We start from the raw sequence: 20,233 nt of genomic DNA on the forward strand, positions 1-20,233 counted from the left end.
GTGCTGTCAGATTTATAAATATAAAATAATAAAAGCAGATGGCGAGCTCCTCGAGCGGAGCCACCGTCCACGTCGCCTGAAATTCCCACCACCGTCCGATCTGTCATTGTATGGCCAAGATTGCTTATAGCCGCTTCCATTAGAACCAGCTTCTTATAACTCTTCGTCGTCGCAGTTGCTCTGGCTAGCTTCTGCAGCTTCTCGTCAGGACCCCAACCACTGAATATATACCTGCCTCCCGCTTCTCATTCCCTCATTCCAGATTCTTCTCCTGGCTTCCTCCTCTCTCCCCATCGGTCTCTCTCTGTCCCGACGCACGGAGGGGCGACAACGGCACCACCGGATGCGACTGCTGTGCGGCGGCGGGCGCTGCCCTCCTTCGCCTCCTCCTCCTCCTCCTCCGTCCAACCTCGGCCGCCTCTCGCCTCCGTTTTCCCCTCCCCTTCCTCTCTCTCCTTTCCTTTTGATGGCGTGACCGACCAAACCCTAGCTGCGCCATCGATATCCTTGTATGGAGGTACGACATCCTCTATCTCTCTCTGACCCTTTCACTTTCCATGCTTGTGGAGGTTGGTCGCGATTGCAATGTGGCGGCGGCAGCGGCAGAGGGGAGGGACCTGGAGCTGTGCCATGGGGCCTACGGTCGGCGCCGGCGAGGACAAGACCATGTCAGGTGAGTGAGTCGATCGGCTCGCAAGGCTCTAGGAGGGGTCGTGTTGTTTGGTCCGCCCATTGTTCTTGGAGATACGCCGTCTCGTTTAGTTCTTGGGTTTTAAATCATCTTGCGCTGTTCAAACTTGACATCTGTGGTGTGGAATTATGGAAATCGTTGTTGCTGCTCGAGCTGCGAATGCGTGTCTTTGAGGTTTTCCTACAAGGTTGGAATATTTCATGTTTTTTTTCTGTTTTTTTTTCCTACAAATTCGGATTGGCGATACGTATAACCCCTTCTATTTTAGGGAAACACAGTGACTTTTTTTTGTTTGGTTTATTTATTTTCTTGCCCGCCCGTGATTCAGAGCAGAGTAGAACCGTTATTTTGAGTAGCGAAATTGCGTGCTTGGTATCGGTTCTTTCAATCTGTGATTTTGTTTTATTCAAGCATTGGATGCTTTTAGAACACACCTTTTGAAGGTTAAAACTTAAAAACTGAGGTTTTCCACGATTTCAAGTTAGATTTTTACATAGTATTTTGGCGGTTAGCGTCTGATTGAATTATCTTTATTTACTTGATTTTTTTTTCTTCGGACTTATTTTTACATGATAAAATCTTGGCATCTAGGAGTGGTGGTTTTACTATTTTGTTTTTTTCTCTGCTGTCTTGCCCTTCTGGCAGGATTTCAATGCAAATTTAGTTTTCCAGCTCGAAGACAAATACAAATGCCACCGCCACAAAGCCTCCTTTCTTCGAAAAACTGTGTTATGGAAGGGTAGCTGCCATTTTTTCCCCATGCGTTGCAAAACTTGCGGAATTTCGATTTACTATATGTGAACAAGTTACCTAGAATGTTAGTAATAATTTGGAGTGTGCGTTGGATTCTCCATACGGCACTACAGGATGAGATGAAACCATGATTTTTATTAACACTTCGCTAACTGAACGAATAATGAGATATACTGTGCTGTAGCCCATGCTCTAACCAGTGCGCTTTATATTTCAGAGCTCCAGGAAAAACATCGTGTGGACCTGGAGAGACTAACAATTACATCAAGACCATTCAAAACATTGGCATTCTTTGTGTTAGCCATTGCTCAGAGTTTGGAAAGAACGTGTTCATCTGTTCTGAAAAAAGGTTCTCGGTTAAAAATCGCAATGCTTTTGGTTGCTGCTACTTGGGTTCTGCTCTTGTTCACTGATGGCTTGCATGAAAAGGTACCGTCTTCTTTCAAATTAGTTAGAACATCTGTATATCACAGGATATTTGAAGCAAAATATTATTGATGTGACCAATCTATAACAATGTAGATGAAATTCTCTTGAACAATATGGAAGCAAATTTGCTAAATGGCAGATAGTTTTAGGTCTTCCCTAAATATATATAGCAGCTTGGATAAACATGGTATGTTGTCATTGATGCAGCATCTACAGGAGCTACTTTGGTATGTCAGGTTTGGATTGTGGTGGATCATACTAGGGGTTGCTTCATCGATTGGATTACGTAATTACAAATAGTTTCAGATGTGGTGAAATTGTGCATTAGGAGTTTAATTAGTTGATTTAAATATAACAAGAGTTTCTGCTTACACTGTAATTATCTTGCAGGTTCTGGTTTGCACACTTTCATAATGTATTTAGGTCCCCATGTTGCCCTGTTTACTATCAAAGCGGTTCAGTGTGGTAGGGTTGATTTAAAAGGTGCTCCTTATGACACTATTCTCCTTAAAAGGAGCCCATCCTGGTTGGAGAAAGACTGTCTGCAGTTTAGACCCCCAATTTATCATGAAACAATTCCATTCAGCAAAATACTGCAAGAAGTTTGTCTCGAAGCTGTTCTTTGGGGCATTGGAACTGCACTTGGAGAGCTTCCTCCATATTTCCTCTCAAGAGCAGGTTTTGTTCATACTGCTCTGCATACTAACTATAGCATAATTTACTTCATTATTACAGCTATTTCCTCTTGCTTGTCCACTTGATCCGTCTCTTCCACTTTGAGTCATTGCCTCATGCCCTCATCAGTTGTCCAAGGGCTGGTTAAAAAAATGCAATTCTACCTCCTGCCTATTTTTTGATAATAATACCACCTTTCATTGAAGCATACTTGTGCTCGGATTTCCTGGCCAGAGTAGCAAACTAAAATTGTGTAATAGTCTTCTTGTTCTTCTTAGACAATGGAATAGAAATATCCAAGCCTCCACATTGTGAGATGCTTTAGGCGGTCCTTATTAGAATAGGTGCAAAAGCAGTAAAAGGAAAACAAAATGCTTAATAACAGCGATCTACAGCCATTATAAACCAAGTCTGCTGGTTCTGTAACTAAAGAAACAAATATAAGATATGTGCAAGAGAATGCAGCATTTTTCATTGAATACTTTTTTTCCTTGTCTCCTTTTAGTTTTGTAGATATAAACAATACTTTTTTTCCTTCTCCTTTTAGTTTTGTAGATATAAACAATGATGTCTTCATATTGTTATACATGAAAATGAAAATGGTAACCATCTTATTAGCTTATATCACAGGCTAAGTCCCCCTTCTACTAAGAAATTGAAATCATTTATGATCCATGGGGCTTATATAGGTATCAAAGGAATAGTGAGCTTGTTTATATCCAAAAAGTTTTACAGCTCTGCTGCCAGCAGGGTTATCTAGCTTACAAGTTAACCACAACAATCCATCATATAAAGTTAAATTTAGGATCAATGTGCCTTACAAGATTGTGCCATTGGTTAAAGGCATCAACTTCAATGATGCAGTAAGCCCGTTTTTTTTCTAAGTATGTGTTATGTTGCTGACTCCTTTTAAATAATGAACCACAGCTAGCATGTCAGGCCGCGTAATTGATGAGTTGGAAGATTTGGATGCTTCCATTTCAGAAGGTTTTCTATCATCAACTTTGCGCCAGGCCAAAAGATGCCTCATGTCTCATTCACAGCATTTAAGCTTCACTCTAATATTCCTACTTGCTTCGGTTAGTATCATTTTGTTGACATTTAAAATTTGTTTGTTCAAGTCATATTTTAGTATGTTGCATTTTTACCCTACTTGCTGACTTGCCTTGTAGCACCTTGTCAATTTAGACTGTAATAAGGTGAAGGCCCATTTAAATCGTTGAAGAAACTCACATTCACTCTTTTCTGACATTTGCATGACATATTATTGTTAAATCTTTTGAATTTTTGGTCTCACCGAAGTTTTATACTTATTGACATATTATTCCTTTCCTTATGAGATGTATGGCATGGAGAAACTGTATAATTATTTCTTCTGTCAGGTGCCAAACCCTCTATTTGATCTTGCCGGTATGTTGTGTGGACAATTCAACATCCCTTTCTGGAAGTTTTTTCTAGCAACTTTGATTGGAAAAGCTATTGTTAAAGTTTGTATCCAGGTTCGTCAAACTTCTTAGTGCAATTCATATATTTGCATTTTGCTGTGAATTGTAGTCATAGTATCATGCAGATTTCTTCTCATCTCCGTTAAGACAACTGACTGTCATTTACAAATCACTTATGTAGACCACGCCCAAGATTGTTGGGATAGGGATTATGGTGGTTTCAGATGACAGATTTGTCTGTACCTTCTTTGTCTTTGGGGAGGAAATATATAGTCCTCGTCATAATTTGTAAGTATTCTTCTATCTGCAGCATGGACTTCTTCCATTTTCATAGATAAGTGTTTCTAAATGTGTTTAGTATTGTATGATTTCCCTTTAGTTACCAAGTGTTCTTCAATGTACAGCATGACCGAGTGATTATTGGTGCTGTAGCATAATTTTGATGCTCCTATGCATGAGACTGAAGTTTCTTTTCAAATTATATGTGTATGTGCGTGCTTGCTTTGCCCCTAATAGTTGTTTTCATGATATAGTGCCCGTTTTTATATGTATAATCTATTTATTTAGCATGATATGTCAAGCATAAATTTCATAATTATATCTTCAACACAATGATATTCATTAATAAATAGAACGTTTGAGACGGTGCTTATGTATAATTTACTTATTATGGATGTGTCAATAACAAATTCCTTAGTTATTTTCAATACAATGAGCGTTATTAGTAAATAGAATATTTGAAGAGAACATTTGAAGTAGTGCTAATTCCTGGTGCTGTTTTTTTATACATGTTTTTTATGTGGACAGGTTGTGGTAAACCTCATTCCTTTGGAAACCAATGGAGCTACAGGCAATATATATAGGTGTGTAGCCTTGCTAAAGTATGTTCAGTTATTGTTGATTCTTAGATATCTATTGCACTCCTTGTGGGGTTTTTTATACTATACACATTACTATGGATCTTGCTTCTTGCCATGTGAAGAGAGCAGTTAAATGATAAATATCTGTTCCACTTAACTGTTGTTTCTAGAATTTTATGCCATCAATTTAGGTGTGCTTCCCTAGATTTGTGTATCTATGATAAAAAACAGGTCACCCTCCATGTGTACAGCCACATCATGGCTGTCAACTAAATTTTTTTTGTCCCATGTCAGGTTCATGTTGCTGTCATTTTTATCCAAAAGTTTGTCCATTGTTGTACATCTAACCTCCCCCCCCCCCCCATTTAGCTTCTTGCCTATGTGAAGAGAGCAGTTAAATGATAAATATCTGTTCCACTTAACTGTTGTTTCTAGAATTTTATGCCATCAATTTAGGTGTGCTTCCCTAGATTTGTGTATCTATGATAAAAAAACAGGTCACCCTCCATGTGTACAGCCACATCATGGTTGTCAACTAATTTTTTTTCTCCCATGTCAGGTTCATGTTGCTGTCATTTTTATCCAAAACTTTGTCCATTGTTTGACATTTAGCCCTCCCAATTTATTTTCATACGATGTATTTGATTTCAAATTCTCCGGTGTGCCTATGACTGTCCATTCGAACTTAGGTCGATAACTATTCATATGTCAGCCACTATCTAAGTTTGATTGCAAGAAAGGGATAGAGTTAACATGCTCACCCTATTTAAGTTCTTTTATACTCTCAACAATTTAACTGTATCTTATCTGCTGCTAAGTCAGGGTCATTTCTGTGTGTACGTGATTGAAAAGGTCTTCTCTCCTTACTTTAGGTCCATGAATATTATCCGAAACGTACCATTCATTCTTTTCTTACTCGAGTATTAGAAGTAATGATCCATATAAATCGACATTAAGAGATAAGACAGTATGCATCCACAAATTAATATTCGTACACATAATTATTTCAACTATTTTCATAAGACACTATTTTTTTAACAGCATGTGAGCAAGAGTATTCATATACTTTGTAGAACTTTCTCTAGAGTCAATTTGACTGAAGTATATTATCTTAGGTACCATTAGGTACCTTACATGGTTAGATCTATTTCTTTTGTATTGACCTTTCTCGAAATATAAAAGATGATGATAAGCTTCAAATCATGTATTTGTTTACTTTATGGAAATGGCAGAACAGAAGCCTATAGAACCCATCAATTTGAAACATGCTCATGCGCAGTTGGTCCAGTATTCAGTTTCATTAGTAGGAGTTCCTTTTTAATTATTCTCTGTATATTCATTAGTAGGAGTTCTTTTTTTATTATTCTCTGTATATTCAGTGTGTTCCTTGGATTAGGATATAGAGCCCTAATTGGATTACGATATAGAACACTAATAAGGTTTCATATGGCCGTCCTTGCTTTTTCAGGCAATGCACCATAGCATTTGTAGACCTTTTTGCAGATTTCACATAAAGGTACCGCATTTTAATTTACCATTGTTACAGTTTCGTCGGCCTCATCGAACCATGCTTATGTGCAATTACAGTAGTTCCCTTTACCCAACGATGCGTTATTGAGCAAAACTACAATATGATTCTTATTGAATAGTTTTTTTTCTTGTGGGGATATTTTACAAACTATATTTTGGTAACCAGTATGCTTTATTTGTGTATTGCAACACAAGAGACCGACCGTGTAATGGAGATTAGAAACAAACAGGATCTTAGGAGGAACCATTGATGTTCCAATTTTACAGCTTCCTTTTCCAACCTTGCCGATGCTACTGACAACTTCAGGGTTCCTTCCTGGTGCCGACTGTAGGATGTAAACTTCTTCCTTGTTTTTAAATTGGCATATTTATTGCAATATATTAGTTATGTGCTGTCCGATTCTGCCTATTGCATTTGTAAACTGTCTCCACCATACAACTAGATTACCCAAATACAGTTATTTCTTCAGTCAGTAATTTCTTTTCCCTCCAACCAGGTTACAGTAGTTACGAAGGTGGCGGCTTCACTGAAACATGTGCGGGATCATACATGTCAGATGACTCAGATTTCCCAAAGCGTCTCCAACATATATATCCACCAAGTTATCCAGACCACAACAGCAATAGGTAGTCCTGTATAGAGAGGTTCAAAACCGATTCCAGTCTTTGATTGTAATAGACAGGCCATCGTACTCTCATCTACCATTATTTAGCTACAACCGTCTCATGCAGTCCTAAACTTAAATGCCTATATATCCAGATACTTTGACAAAGCGTCTTTGTAATATCCAGACCCACCCATGTCTACTACTATAGTACAACCTAGATCTGCACAACTCTACTGATACTTAATCTTCAGACTCTGTTCTCTTCTGATGTCATTCAAGTTTCTTATGTGTATATTAGGACCTTAATCTATTGTACTGCAAACCTATCCATATTATGTTAGACCTCAGTTCACCCAAATTCCCAACCGCGCGCCCTGCCACTAGTTTTACAAATATATGGCACCATTTGGTCAGCTTGCGCTGTTACACATTTTGCTCGAACGGTTTATGCCCTTTCTCAAAGGACAACCATTCGTTGTGCCCCCACTTGACCCCGACCCGGCGACCCCTCCCTCCTCACCACATGTCTCCTCTCCCAAAATCCGTGCAGCCGTGTTAAAAAGATAAGAAAAAAAATCTCCAGCAACGCCAACGACGGCAGCACTAGGCCATCTTCCTTGCCAAGTAGAGAGCTCTAGACACCCATGGCGAGTGCCCCGACGCCCACCTCACCCGTTTCAATCGCGCCCGGCCGTCCGTCTCACCAACGACTTCTTCCGCCCATCGGCCGTGCACATTCTGAGCTCGTGGGCCAACGCCTAACTGCTGACGATCCTCATTAACTAGCTAGAAAACGTAGCTAGCTGTCTACAGTATTTGCATCTTCGTGTGGACAGGCAGATCATCTCGGTATCCATTTGGCCATAGTCATAAACACGCATCTCCCATTGCAGCGCTATTCTCGGCCAAAATGTCAGCTTTCACCGTGTGCCATTTATGCACTTGATGCCTCCATTAGCGACTTAGCGTAGAAGCGTCCACAAACTTAGTGACGCCTGCGCCACGTTGTCAACACGGACTGGCGGCTCCTTGTGGTCGCATCGTTATCCTACCCGTCCCCCCACAGCTATCGGTGCTACAGCCAGCCTGAAGTAGTAGTAATTGACTAGCTAATTGTGTGAGCACCTATATTTGCATTTTTTTACATGTGTTTGAATACGATGTGTAATTAAGCTGGACCACAGTGGTGTGCACGGTCAGATTTCTTGCTCGGGGTCTGCCTCTGGAGGTCTCTACTGTACAGTACCTACTACCTTGTCTGGACCAACAACGTGCATCATCTCACGGATGCTGCACGTCCTTCGTCGAGGAATAGACGACGACATGCCGAGCCCAACCATCGTGCTCCTGCCGATGTGGGCTCCCGGCCACTTCTCGTCGATGCTCGAAGCCGGCAAGAGGCTGCTGTTGTTAAGCTGTTGTTCAGCGCCGGCGGCAGTACAGCATCCAGCCTCACTGTTCTCGTCACGCCCCCGCCGATGGCCGCGTCGTCGTCCGAGACCACGGCCAGCCTGCAGGTACACGGTGAGATGGCCTCAGGCGACGGCATCGTTTTCCACCACCTCCCGGCCATCGAGCACCGCACCGACCTCGTCCACCCGTCCGAGTACATCCGGCTCTACGCGCCGCATGTCAAGGCGGCCATCACGGGCTTGGCGGCCCCGGTGGCAGCGGTCGTCGTCGACTTCTTCGGGACCCCGCTCCTCGACGTCGCCCACGACCTCGCAGTGCCGGCCTACGTATACTTCGCGTCCACCGGCGCCACGCTTGCGCTCATGCTGCGCTTACCGGCCATCCAGGAGGAGCTGGCTTCCACGCTGCGGGAGGAGGGAGGGGTCGTCGACGTGCCAGGGATGCCTCCGGTGCCGGTGGCCTCTATACCGTCTCCGGACGTGAACGACTACGCGTGGTTCGCCTACTACGGCCGCCGCTTCCTGGAAGCCAGAGGCATCGTCGTGAACACGGCAGCCGAGCTGGAGCCAGGCGTTCTTGCGTCAATCGCCGGCGGCCGGTGCACGCCCGGTGGCCGTGCTCCCCCCATGGTCTACCCAATCGGCCCGGTGCTCTCGCCGAAGCCGCGCGTCGATGCTCGGCGGCGGTCGTCTGCGCAGGAGTGCATCCGGTGGGCGGTGGCTCGACGCGCAGCCGCCAGCGTCCGTTGTGTTCCTCTGCTTCGGGAGCATGGGGTGGATGAACGCGGAGCAGGCGCACGAGGTGGCCGCCGGCCTCGAGCGCAGCGAGCACAGGTTCCTGTGGGTGCTGCGCGGCCCACCGGCCGGCATCTCGCAGAACCCGACGGACGCGAACCTCGGTGACCTGCTTCCCCACGGGTTTCTGGAGAGGACGAAGGCGGAGGGGGGGTGGGGGTGGGGGTGTGGCCGGGCTGGGCCCCGCAGCTGGAGATCCTCGCCCACGCCGCCGTGGGTGGCTTCGTTACCCACTGTGGCTGGAACTCGGTGCTGGAGAGCCTGTGGCACGGCGTGCCCATGGCGCCGTGGCCGCTGTACGCCGAGCAGCCGCTTAACGCGTTCGAGCTCGTCGCGTGCATGGGTAGTGTCGCTGTTGAGCTTAGGGTCTGCACGAGAAGGGACAACTTCGTGGAGGCAGCGGATCTGGAGCGAGCGATACTGAGCTTGATGGTCGGATCAGAGGAGGGGAGGAAGGCAAAGGAGAAGGCCAGGAAGATGAAGGCGCCATGCCGGAAGGCTGTGGAGAAGGGCGGATCGGCGTACGCTGCCATGCAGGCAGTGGTGCAGGATATGCTACAAAGCCACGTACCCGGCACCCAAATAACATCACTGCAGAAGTGACATGCGACCCTGTTCATTTATGCTAAAATTTGATTTATGCTGATGCTTATGTTAAAATATTGCGAGAGAAAAATACTATTTCATAGTTGAAAAGTAGCTTAAGCGAACAGGGTGGATTTGTCAACATAGTCTATATCTTATCTTATTTTATTCTAATATTGAACACACAAAGAGTTTCTAGTGTCTCGCTAGAATTAACTTGGAGGTTTCAGTTCCAACCCACATAAATGATCCGAATTTCTATGCATCTATCATCTTTCACTTGCTTTCCTCCCCTATGTTATATCATTCTCATCAGATCATCCATCTAGCACAGATATCGACACTATAATGTGGGTTAGGGCCGGTTTAGGTTAAAGCTGCTAAAATTTAGCCAGCTAAACCAGCTGCTAAACTTTAGCCACCCATGTTTGGTTTGGTGGACTAAAAGAGGCATTTTAGTCTCTTTTAGTCAGGGGGTTTGGATCAAAGTGACTAAAAGGTGAGGCAGCTTATGTTTTAATCCCATTTAGAAACCCCTTGGTGACTAATTGGCTAAATGCCTATTTAATCCCATTTAGTCATAGTATTTAGATAAAAAATAACTAAATAAAACTAAAATTAGGTAGCTAAACTTTAGCAGCCCGATCTAAACATCCCCGTAGAATTATAGATCAAGTGGAAGATGCTAGATGCATTGAAATTCCAATAGTTTGCTTGGATTGGATTGGGCCGTATGAATTGGACTGCACAACAAAGTACATGGGCCGCAGATAAACCCAATTTGGAGAAGTGTGTCATATGTGCACAACGAGGGCGCCCGCTCCTCCAGTGCTCTCGCAGTCTCGCTGATCCACCGAAACAATTTGCATGGCTATTTTTCTACTGAAATAATTTGTACAGTTATTTTTTCTAGAACTACTTAGGTCTAGTTTTTTTTCATCCAACAAGTACTCCAGATATGCCTTGCCTATTTTACCAGCATCCCATTGTTGCCTACTACAGAAAACATTCTACCAGGACATTGTGGTTTTCTGCACTGCCATTTCATTCTTCACCACATCGATATCAAAATGTTAAAATTCCATTTTGTGAAAGTACAGGATACGATTGCAAAGAGTCTGTCTACTACACAATCATGTATTTTATGCAGTTTCAACACATAAATTTTTTTGCACCATAGGATTAAGATCCAACAGCCTCCACTCTTCTTCTACCTCGAGTCTCTAGCCTCTACAGATCACATATCACCATTTTTTCTATAGAAGGACAAATCATAGATCCGTTGCCGCCACCGCCACTGCCATGGCCGGCGCGAGCGCGATCGCGGGTGCCTGGGCGAGCTCGCCGGTCGCCGGCGCCGGCGCCGGTGGTCACCGGTGAGAAAGAGAGGGAGAGAGATTTTTTGTGCTAAAACACATGTGTATTGTATAGCATTTCTGGACTTCAAAAGGACTTCAATTCCACTTGGGACGGGTTCGGTAGCTTACAATGTGTCGGTGCAGAAAGTGGCCAACAAGTAAATATTTATAGTTTTGCCGTACGTTGTGATCGGATGTGGCCTAGCACTCAATGACATAAGTTTTATACTGGTTCAGGCAACGTGCTCTACGTCCAGTTTGAGTCGGTCGGTGACTTTATTCCTGAGCCTAAGTGCTCGAAGTTTGCAGTGGGGTTATAAACGAGAAGGAGAAGGATGGGGGGGTACAAGAGGTCCGGTCGGACTCCGGTCGGAAGGGCCGAGAGCGACAGGACCTCCGCTATGAGCTAAGTGTTCAAGCGTGTGCTTGAGGTTCGAACCTGACAGTTCTGTGGTTGTGAGCTAGTGAACTTGATCGATCTAATGAATCTGGAATCACCTGAATGTTAGGAGAGAACGCATCCCCTTTTATAGATGAAGGGGATGGCCTTACAAGTGAGAGGGGGAGAGTGCGTATGCTTCTAAGCCTTGTTGCCCACGCCGGCGGGTATAGGATGATGGTAGGCGCCCACAACACTGTTGGATGTCAGATGCACGTGGGAGGTTGCGTCATTTGGTTCGGGTATGACAGATGTCGGTACCTGCTATACTGTTGATGCCCAAAGGCATGTGAGGAGTTTCACCATGTTCACTCGGTACGGTAAATGTCGGCGCCCACAGCGATGTCGATGCCCAGAGGCATATGGGGGGAGCCTCACCGTATGGGAGTTAATGGCGCCCACAATATTGTAGGGAAAATGCCAGCGCCTACAACACTGTTTGTGTCAGGGAGGTTGCAGAGTACTGCTTCTGTAGGTGTACTGGGTACGGTCTCTGGTATCGCGGTTTGACTTGTGCATCTTGCCTTACTTTCTCCGTTCATTCCCTGGTCTTTACCGAGCGGGCGTCCCCGGTCGATTGGCCCCAGTCGGCTTTGATTGTGTCAGTCGGAGAAGAGCAGTGAGCAGGGTTTTTTTTTGCGTATCCCTGGTTAGAGACGTGGGGTCGGAGTCGGAAGTAGTGCTTTGGCCAGGCTTTTCGGTCGGAGAGGCCATCCGAAGGTGGGCTGGAGACCGAAGTGAGCCCTCCGGTCAGAGAGGTGGGCTAGAGTCATAAAACGGGTGTCATTCCTCCTCGACCAGACCTTTCGGTCGGTGATTGGATTGCCCTTCTGGCCTATTGTCTAGATACTTCGGTCGGCCCATGAGTTGCGCGTTGTCTGCTTGGGCTGAGCCTTTGTTGGAAAGTCGGTCCGTGAGGGACCCCGGGTTTATAAACTTGATAGGAGCCCCCGAGCCCTCGCGTGATCCAGGCATAATCGTTTGGGGGATTTTTTTGTCTTTGACAGCGGGTGCGCGCAAGCGCACCCGCGGGTGTAGCCCCTGAGCCCCCGGGTGATTCTGGTAGAATCGTCTGGGTCTTTTTTTCGTGTTGCCACCGAGGGAGGTTTTTGTTTCGTCAGCGGGTGCGCGTGAGCGCACCCACGTGTGTAGCCCCAAGCCCCCGGGCAATTCGGGTAGAATCGTCTAGGGGGTGTTTGTCGGCTAGCATGTGTGCGTGTTTTTCAGTCAAGACAGAGTTTGTTAACCAAGGCGTCATTGCGCAGCCGATGCGTTTAGTTTTTGGATCGAGCGAGGTAGAGCTCGTGGATCCTGGCGTCGGTGCGCGCCGTGGAATCAGGCGAGGCAGTTAGTTTAGGGATCAGACGAGGCGGAGCTCGCAGGTCCTGGCGTCGGTGCGCGCCATGGGATTGGGCGAGCCGGAGTCATGGATCCTGGCCATGGTGTAGCCCACGCAGCCGAGATAGTTAGTTAGTTAGTTTCAGGGTCGGGCGAGCCGAGGCTCGTGGATCCTGACGGGGTGAGTTCGGGGTCACAGACCCAGGCGTTTGGTGTGTAGTTGAAGCGTAGCCGAATGGGGTGAGTTCGGGGTCACGGACCCAGGCGTTTGGTGTGCAGTCGAAGCGTAGCCGGATGTGGTGAGTTTGGGGTCGCAGACCCAGGGGTTTGGTGTGTAGTCGAAGCATAGTCGGATGGGGTGAGTCTGGGGTCGTAGACATAGGTTTTTTTGGATGTCTTGAGCCCCTTAGCCCCGTTGGGCTTTGGTAGGGGTCGGTTTGAGTTATGTGCGTTACCCCGTCCTTGGTTTCTCACAACTAGAGGGGCTGAGTTTTGTCCCTTGTCCCGATCGCTCGGGCTCGAGTGATGCTCTCGGTGAGTTCGCTAATGGTTATGATCGAGCAGAATCTGGGTCCGTCGTTCGTGATGGGGTCGGCATAGCCCTCTTGTGATATTCCACTGCTCCTTTACCTGCAACCCGGCAGATGCTTGGGTCATTTCAGAGACTGACCCGGGTGGCCTGACGGCCTCCCCTCGATGGAGATTCTATGGGCTTGGCAAGAGGTTCAGGATCGAACGAGAAGGTTGAGATGACCCTGTCTACTTCGGGGCAGACCGGGCGATAGCCGCACGAGGCTCATCTGCCTTTTTCTCCCCTAGCTCTATTTGACATGGGGTAGCCTTGAGCCCTTCGTGGGCCAGCCTTCGAACCTCGGTCGGTCGTTGCTCATGTCGAATGAGGCAACTGCCGCTTCATGACACAACACGGAGCGTTGTGATGCATTTCGCTGCATGTGCGATGCTTAGTTCCTGAGCACCCGGATGGTTCAGGGCCCGAATCGTTTTCAGGGGGGTACGGGCGTATGGAATGAATGCACGTATGGATGTATGAAATGATAAAGAAATAGAGGGGGTCAGTAGTGTTACCTTGATGACTCGAGTGACGGGGTTTGGAGAGCTCCAGTCGGAATTGTCCGACTAGGACCTATGCTCGTCGTTCGTGACGAAGTCAGCATGGCCTACATGGGGCCTCCCTTTGATCCCTACATGTCTCTTAGTGTGTTTTTCTGAGCCATTCGATCGACTTAGGAAACCCGATGGTCTCTCCCGGTGGAGATCTCATTTTGGGTTTTCCATATCCTGCCTGGGGGTATGGAGAGTGGCTTATGTGTGGTGACGCTTTAGTTTTCATGCCCAGTCGTGCGATAGTGGTGGGCCATACCCAGGCCATGTCTCATCTCACCAGGCGGCGTTCCATCGGTCAGCGTGCGTCTCATCGGTCAGGGTGTGTCCCATCATTTCCAATCCACATTGAATGGGGGAAGAGAGAGAGTTTTTTGCTTTGATCTTTTGCCCCTCTTTGGCTGTCATGTTTTTCCTTAAATAGGGGAAGGGAGAGGGCTCTCCATCGCAGTCCTTTGCCTGTTCTCCAACTATTGTCTGTCCTCCTTCTTCCTCCTCACCAAGAGTGCCTGTATGCCATGGTGGTTCCTAAGTGAGAGAGGGGGTGAGCGAGGGGGAGGACTTACAGATCCTTTCATGAATCTAGAGTGCGATGCCGAGCTGGAGGCTGCCCAAGGTGGTGCTTGCCATCTTTGCCTAAGGGGCAGCTTCCATTGAAGGGGGTGGCGTGCTGGATTCATCTACGAGGCCTTCTTTGGGATGGAGTTGTGTGTGGACTTTCTCCGGTGGATCTTCACCAGGCGAGCCTTGTTGGAGGGGAAGTTGCTCAGGATCATGCCGGTGGAGGGTTCCGTGCCTACAGCTGCTCAAGTTGGCTAGTTCATAAAGTTTGATGAGATCTCTTCCAGCCATGGTGACCATACCTCGATAGCCGCATCCCTACCCAGGAGCTATCTCGGCTACATGAGAAGGTCAGGAGCTCCATGTTCCTCTGCTGAGCATCTATGGGTGTGACGCCCTTAAGGTACCCATTGCACTCGCCAAAGTTGAGGGAGCAGAACTGGGCAGGTCCCTTGAGGTACCCATTGCGCTCGTCGAAGTCAAGGGAGCAGAACCAGGCGGGGCCCCAACAACGGTGGTTATGTTCGGTGGCGTGTGCCATGGTTTCTCCTTTGGCGTTCATGCAATGTTGTCGAGCGGCCATAGTAGTATTTGGAGTAGTAGTAGTAGAAAATGTAATAGTTGAGTTCGTGGGTGAGTCCCCGTGTGAACAGTTTTTTGTATCAATGAATACAGCAGTACTGTTTTTGTGATAGAATCACTATCCGTTCCTTGTTTTTATTCTAGCATAGCTTTTGTTTTTGTCCTTTCTTTTTTGCACCTACCCGTTAGTTCCGTAGGCTGTAGCTTTTTTAAGAACCTATGGCATGGCCCATGGGGCTCGGCTGCTCGTAACCGTAGGTCATGGCAGGGTGCGTTTGGTTATGAGTAAGAACAAAGTTTACATAGGGTAATCAAAGGAAAATGAATGTGCTTCTATTCGGGGACGAACTTGTTTACCATGTGACAGTAAAAGAGAGTAAAAAAGAGAGGTAGTATTCAGTATTGTACCCTCATAGAGCCCTCGAGCGACCCCGGCTAAAAGTGTTTGGGCTAGGGTGCTTTATTGGGGCAAGTATTGACTAAAAAGCGGTAAGACCATATTTAGGGGAAAAATGATGTAGCTGTTCAATGTTCCAAGTGTTGGTGAGAACATCACCATTGTTGTCCTCCAGTCGGTAGGTGCCTAGTCGGATTACTTCGGTCACCGTATAGGGACCTTCCCATGGTGGAGAGAGTTTGTGTTTTTACTTCGTTGATTGGGTCCTCCGGAGTACGAGATCGCCGACTTCGAGTAACCTCCCCCTGATCTTCCTTTTGTGGTACCTACGCAGGGTTTGTTAGTAGCGAGCAGAACAGATGATGGACGTCTCGCAGGCCTCTTCGAGCAGGTTGACTGCATCTTGCTAAGCCTCTATGGCTCGGTCACGGTCGAAAGCCTTCACTCTTGGGGCACCGTGGTCGAGGTCAGAGGGTAGCACTACCTCAGCTCCGTAGGCTAGGAAGAAGGGTGTGAACCCTGTGGATCAGTTTGGGGTCATTCTTAGACTCTAGAGGATCGCTGGGACCTCTGCAACCCATCGCCCGGTGTATTTGTTGAGTTGATCGATGATGCGTGACTTAAGTCCTTGAAGGACCATGCCATTGGCACGCTCAACCTGATCGTTAGTTCATGGATGTCCGACCAAGGCCCAGTCGATCCTGATGCTATATCCATTACTAAAGTCTAGGAACTTCTTTTCGGTAAAGTTAGTGCCATGGTCGGTGATGATACAGTTAGGAACGCCGAACCGGTAGATGATGTCGAGGAAGAATTTGACTGTCTCTTCTAAGCGGCTGTTGGTGATGGGCTTCACCTCTATCCACTTGGTGAACTTGTTGACTGCTATGAGTAGATGAGTGAAGCCACCTGTGCCCTTTTTTAGGGGTCCCACCATGTTGAGGCCCCAGACCATGAATGGCTAGGTGATAGGGATGGTTTGGAGCTCCTGTGCCGGCAAATGGGTTTGCCGAGCATAGAACTGGCATCCTTCACACCTGCGGATGACCTCCTCTGTATCTCATAGCATGGTGGGCCAGTAAAAACCTTGGTGAAAGGCTTTTTTGACCAGCGACCTTGGGGCCGCGTGATGTCTATAGATCCTAGCATGGACCTCGAGGAGGAGCTGCTTCCCCTGGTTGGTGGGGATGCACTTCATGAGTGCCCCCGATGGACTCTGTTTGTAGAGTTCATCACCGAGCACAATGAAGGTCTTGGCACGTTGAGCGATCCATCGGGCTTCAGTCCTTTTGGGCGGGAGAACCTCCTCGAGGAGGTAGGAGAGTAGCGGTGCTTGCCAGTCGGTTTGATCGAGTGCTAATACGGTGACGTTGCCGGGTGACGTCATCATGGAAGTACTGGGATCAGAGCCCCTAAGCGCTGGCTTGGTGTTGGGGTCGAAGCCCTCGGGCGCTGGTTGGGTGTCGAGGTGTGTCTGGACTAGACCTTCCAGGATGCGAGCGGACGGCTCATGGACATCGTTGATGAAGACCCCGCTTGGGGATGGATCCCGCCTAGCGGTCAATTTCACAAGAAAATCGGCGGCATCGTTTTCCCTTCAAGGGACGTGATGCAGCTCGATCCCCTGGAATTTGTCCTCGAGCTTGCACACCTCTTGGCAATATGCTGCCATGAGGGGGCTTTTGCAGGAGGACTGCTTCATGACATGATCAATGACTAGCTCTAAGTCACCACGAACGTAGAGTCATGTAGCACCAAGCTCGATGGTGATGCGTAGTCCATTGATGAGGGCCTCATACTCCGCGGTGTTGTTTGAGGCTAAAAAGTGGAGGTGAATGGAGTAGCGGAGCCTACTCCCATCTAGAGAGATCATAACCACTCTAGCCCCCGAGCCGGGCGCCATTTCGGACCCGTCGAAGTACATTGTCCAGTACTCGTGGGTGATGTCCGGGGTCAGTAGCTGTACCTCTGTCCATTCGGCGACAAAATCCATGAGAGCCTTAGCTTTAATGGTGGTACAGGGGGTGTAGCTCATGTCGTGGCCCATGAGTTTGAGTGCCCACTTAGAGATCCATCCCACGGTGTCACGGTTGGGGATGATGTCCCTAAGCGGGTATGAAGTGACAATCGCAACTTCATGGTCAGTGAAGTAGTGCAGGAGCTTCTATGTTGCCATCAGCATGGCGTATAGGAGTTTCTGCACCTAGGGGTACCAGACCTTGGGGTTGGTGAGTACTTCCCCAACGAAGTATACGGGCCGCTGGACCTTAAGTTGATGTCCCAGCTCCTCCCTTTTGATGACCAGTGCGGCGCTTACCACATGGTTGTTGGCCGCGATGTAGAGGAGAAGGGGTTCTCCCTATTCAGGAGCGACGAGGATCGGGGCTAACATCAGGGATGCTTTGAGGCTCTCCAAGGCCTGCTGAGCTTCCTTAGTCTAGATGAAAGTGTCTGTCTTTTTGAGGAGCTTCTAGAGTGGCATCCCCTGTTCGCTGAGCCAGGAGATGAGTCGAATTAGGGAAGCCAGACAGCCGGTGAGCCTTCGCACGCCCTTGACGTTGTGTATAGGACCCATGTTGGAGATGGCTATGATTTTTTTGGGGTTGGCCTCGATGCCACGCTCAGACACAATGTATCCTAGCAGCTTCCCCTTTGGAACTCCAAAAACACATTTTTTGGGATTCAGCCTGATGTTGAATCTTTGGAGGTTCGCGAACGTTGCGGCCAAGTTTGTGATCAGGTCAGAAGCTTGAGTTGTTTTCACCACTATGTCATCAACATAGACGGCGATTGTTGGTCTTGGCCGCTCGGCTTGATCAGGCTGGTCGAGCGAGTCAATTCGGTCGGCGAAGCATTGCTGCATGCACCTTTGGTAGGTGGCGTCAGCATTCTTTAAGCCAAATGGCATGGTTATGTAGCAGTACGAACCATATGGGGTGATGAACAAGGTTGTGAGCTGATCATACTCTTTCATTGTGATCTGGTGATAGCCCAAGTAGGCATCCAGAAAGGAGAGGATCTCGCAACCCGAGGTGGAGTCAACTATCCGGTCCATGCGCGGCAAAGGAAAGTGATCCTTTGGACACGCTTTGTTGAGGCTAGTATAATCATCGCACATTCTCCACTTCCCGGTCTTCTTTTTAACAAGAACGGGATTGGCAAGCCAGTCGGAGTGGAAAACCTCTCTAATGAATTTGGCTGCCAGGAGTTTGGCGATCTCTTCACCTATGGCCTAGCGCCTCTCGTTGTCAAAGCGATGCAGGCGCTACTTGGCGGGCTTTGAGCCCGAGATGAGGCGTAGTGCGTGCTCAGCGACCTCCCACGGTATGCCCGGCATGTCAGAAGGCTGCCATGCGAAGACATCGCGATTGGCGCGTAGGAAGTCGACGAGCTCGCATTCCTATTTGGTCAGGAGCTGGGTCCCAATCCGCACTGTCTTGGTTGGGTTGGTGGGGTCGATTCCCACCACCTTGGTTTCCTCAAGCGGATGAAAGGCCATCGAGGAGGTTGGTTCGTTGTAGTCTAGGACTGCCGGGGTCGATGACTCCCCAAGCCATAGGAGCTCAGACGAGTTGATGACCGCGGTGGCGAGCTCAAAATGCTCGCGGTCGCATGTGAAGGCGTGCGAGAAGGCGCTACTCACGGTGATGATGTTGTTTGGTCCTAGCATCTTCAGCTTGAGGTAGGTGTAGTTGGGGATCACCATGAATTTGGCATAGCATGGCCACCCCAAGATGACATGGTAGGATCCTAGGAAGTCCACCACTTCAAAGGTGAGGACCTCCGAGCGGAAGTTGGCTCAGTTGCCAAATGTGACGGGCAGATCAATCTGCCCTAGTGGGTATGCCTATGCTCCCTAGGATCACCCCATGGAAGGGAGAACCCGCAAGGTGGAGTTCCAATAGGGGGATACGCATGGCATCGAGGGTGTCGACATAGAGGATGTTGAGGCCACTGCCTCCACCCATCAGCACCTTGGTGAGGCACTTCTTATGGACGATGGGGTCGACGACGAGCGGGTAGCATCCTGGTCTCATGGCGTGGGAGGGATGGTCCCTCTGATCAAACATAATCGGTGATTCTAACCAGCTGAGGAAGGAGGGGATGGCTATCTCGATGGCGCATGCCTCCCTATAGCGTACCTTGTGCTGGCACTTAGACCAGATCACGTTGGATCCCCCAAAGATCATGATGCATTCCTTAGCATCGAGGAAACTGTCTCCGTCCTTGCCTGCCGCACCTCCTTTCTTGGCTGCCACCTCTTTGCCATCCCCTTCTTTTGGCCCACCGGCCTGTCATAGGAAATGTTTGAGGAGCTCACAGTCCTTGTAGAGGTGCTTGACAGGGTAGGTGTGGTTGGTGCATGGACTATCCATGAGCTTGTTGAAGTGGTTAGGCAGTCCCTATTGGGGATGCTTACCCATGCGATCAGCCGCGACGACCAACACGATGTTGTCCAATCGATGTTGATCCTTTTTGTTCTTCTTGCCCCTCGTGTGGAGGGGCCCTCGTCTTGGTCTGTGTGCTTTGCCTTGCCTTTGTCCTGGCCCCCATTGAAGACCGCTCCGACCGCCTCCTCGTCAGAGGCGTGGTTAGTGGCGACATCAAGTAGGTTGCGGGTGGTATGGGGCTTCAGGCATCCAAGCTTGTGGA

The 20,233-nt window shown here is 47.9% G+C and overlaps 1 protein-coding gene and 1 pseudogene across 3 annotated transcripts; both read left to right on the forward strand.

Annotated features, from left to right (window-relative positions):
- Positions 1-249: 249 nt before the first annotated feature.
- Positions 250-7,256, forward strand: LOC136542352 (vacuole membrane protein KMS1-like). Of its 3 annotated transcripts, XR_010780653.1 has the most exons (11): positions 250-673; positions 1,662-1,873; positions 2,081-2,159; positions 2,264-2,551; positions 3,476-3,627; positions 3,931-4,047; positions 4,175-4,281; positions 4,801-4,856; positions 6,322-6,369; positions 6,651-6,718; positions 6,881-7,256. XR_010780653.1 is itself a non-coding variant. In XM_066534742.1 (9 exons), the coding sequence occupies exons 1-8, from the start codon at positions 586-588 to the stop codon at positions 4,808-4,810; spliced, it is 1,053 nt and encodes a 350-aa protein (XP_066390839.1). In that variant the 5' UTR covers positions 250-585; the 3' UTR covers positions 4,811-4,856; positions 6,881-7,256. The 3 variants fall into 3 exon arrangements, 1 of the variants encoding a protein (XP_066390839.1); XR_010780651.1 differs by lacking the exon at positions 6,651-6,718; XM_066534742.1 differs by lacking the exons at positions 6,322-6,369; positions 6,651-6,718.
- Positions 7,257-8,314: 1,058 nt separating this feature from the next.
- On the forward strand, positions 8,315-9,936 carry LOC136546809 (anthocyanidin 3-O-glucosyltransferase 2-like; annotated as a pseudogene).
- Positions 9,937-20,233: the final 10,297 nt, after the last annotated feature.

The sequence above is a fragment of the Miscanthus floridulus genome, chromosome 3, assembly GCF_019320115.1.
Source record: "Miscanthus floridulus cultivar M001 chromosome 3, ASM1932011v1, whole genome shotgun sequence".
Classification (NCBI taxonomy): domain Eukaryota; kingdom Viridiplantae; phylum Streptophyta; class Magnoliopsida; order Poales; family Poaceae; genus Miscanthus; species Miscanthus floridulus.

Excerpts from the sequence above, each read along its gene's own strand:
- LOC136542352 (XM_066534742.1), top strand. The coding sequence starts at position 586 with ATGTGGCGGCGGCAGCGGCAGAGGGGAGGGACCTGGAGCTGTGCCATG. Across the intron at positions 2,160-2,263 it reads TGCTTCATCGATTGGATTAC|GTTCTGGTTTGCACACTTTC; the intron begins GTAATTACAAAT and ends ATTATCTTGCAG. Across the intron at positions 2,552-3,475 it reads ATATTTCCTCTCAAGAGCAG|CTAGCATGTCAGGCCGCGTA; the intron begins GTTTTGTTCATA and ends AATGAACCACAG.